The sequence below is a fragment of the Buceros rhinoceros genome, unplaced genomic scaffold, assembly GCF_000710305.1.
Source record: "Buceros rhinoceros silvestris isolate BGI_N320 unplaced genomic scaffold, ASM71030v1 scaffold20892, whole genome shotgun sequence".
Classification (NCBI taxonomy): Eukaryota; Metazoa; Chordata; class Aves; order Bucerotiformes; family Bucerotidae; genus Buceros; species Buceros rhinoceros.
In genome coordinates, this window is record NW_010397385.1 from 1,551 (window position 1) to 1,929 (window position 379).

At 71.0% G+C, this 379-nt stretch overlaps 1 protein-coding gene across 1 annotated transcript in view; it reads left to right on the forward strand.

Annotated features, from left to right (window-relative positions):
* The first annotated feature begins 105 nt into the window (after positions 1–105).
* Positions 106–379, forward strand: part of LOC104502288 (matrix metalloproteinase-9-like) — a 4,899-nt gene continuing 4,625 nt past the window's right edge. Inside the window, exon 1 of the mRNA XM_010146244.1 lies at positions 106–249. Within this exon, the coding sequence (XP_010144546.1) occupies positions 106–249 (144 nt within the window). The remainder of the gene's footprint in view (positions 250–379) is intronic.

The window sequence follows — 379 nt, forward strand, 5'->3', positions numbered from 1 at the left end:
CTCACTGCCCTCCTTGAGACATAAATAGGAGCGGGAGCCCCACGGCACCCACAGCAGAGCAGCAGGGACCCAGCACCGCCAGAGCCCTCCTGCCATCGTCTCGCCATGGCCCTCGTCCTGCTGGCCCCCCTCGCCGTGGGGCTGCTGGCCCTCTCCTGCTGCGCGGCCCCTCTCCAGGGCAAGCCACAGGCGGTTGTTACCTTTCCGGGGGGGCTGGTCAGCACCTTGTCCGATGTGGAGCTGGCGGAGGTGAGGGGGACACATCCCCCTCCTGGCACCCAGGACCCCAGCAGGCTCCTGGGGCAGCAGCGTGGGGCTGCGGGCTGAGCTCGGGGGCTGCCCAGGGGGTGCCCAGGCTGGGGTTGGGCACCAGGGGGTC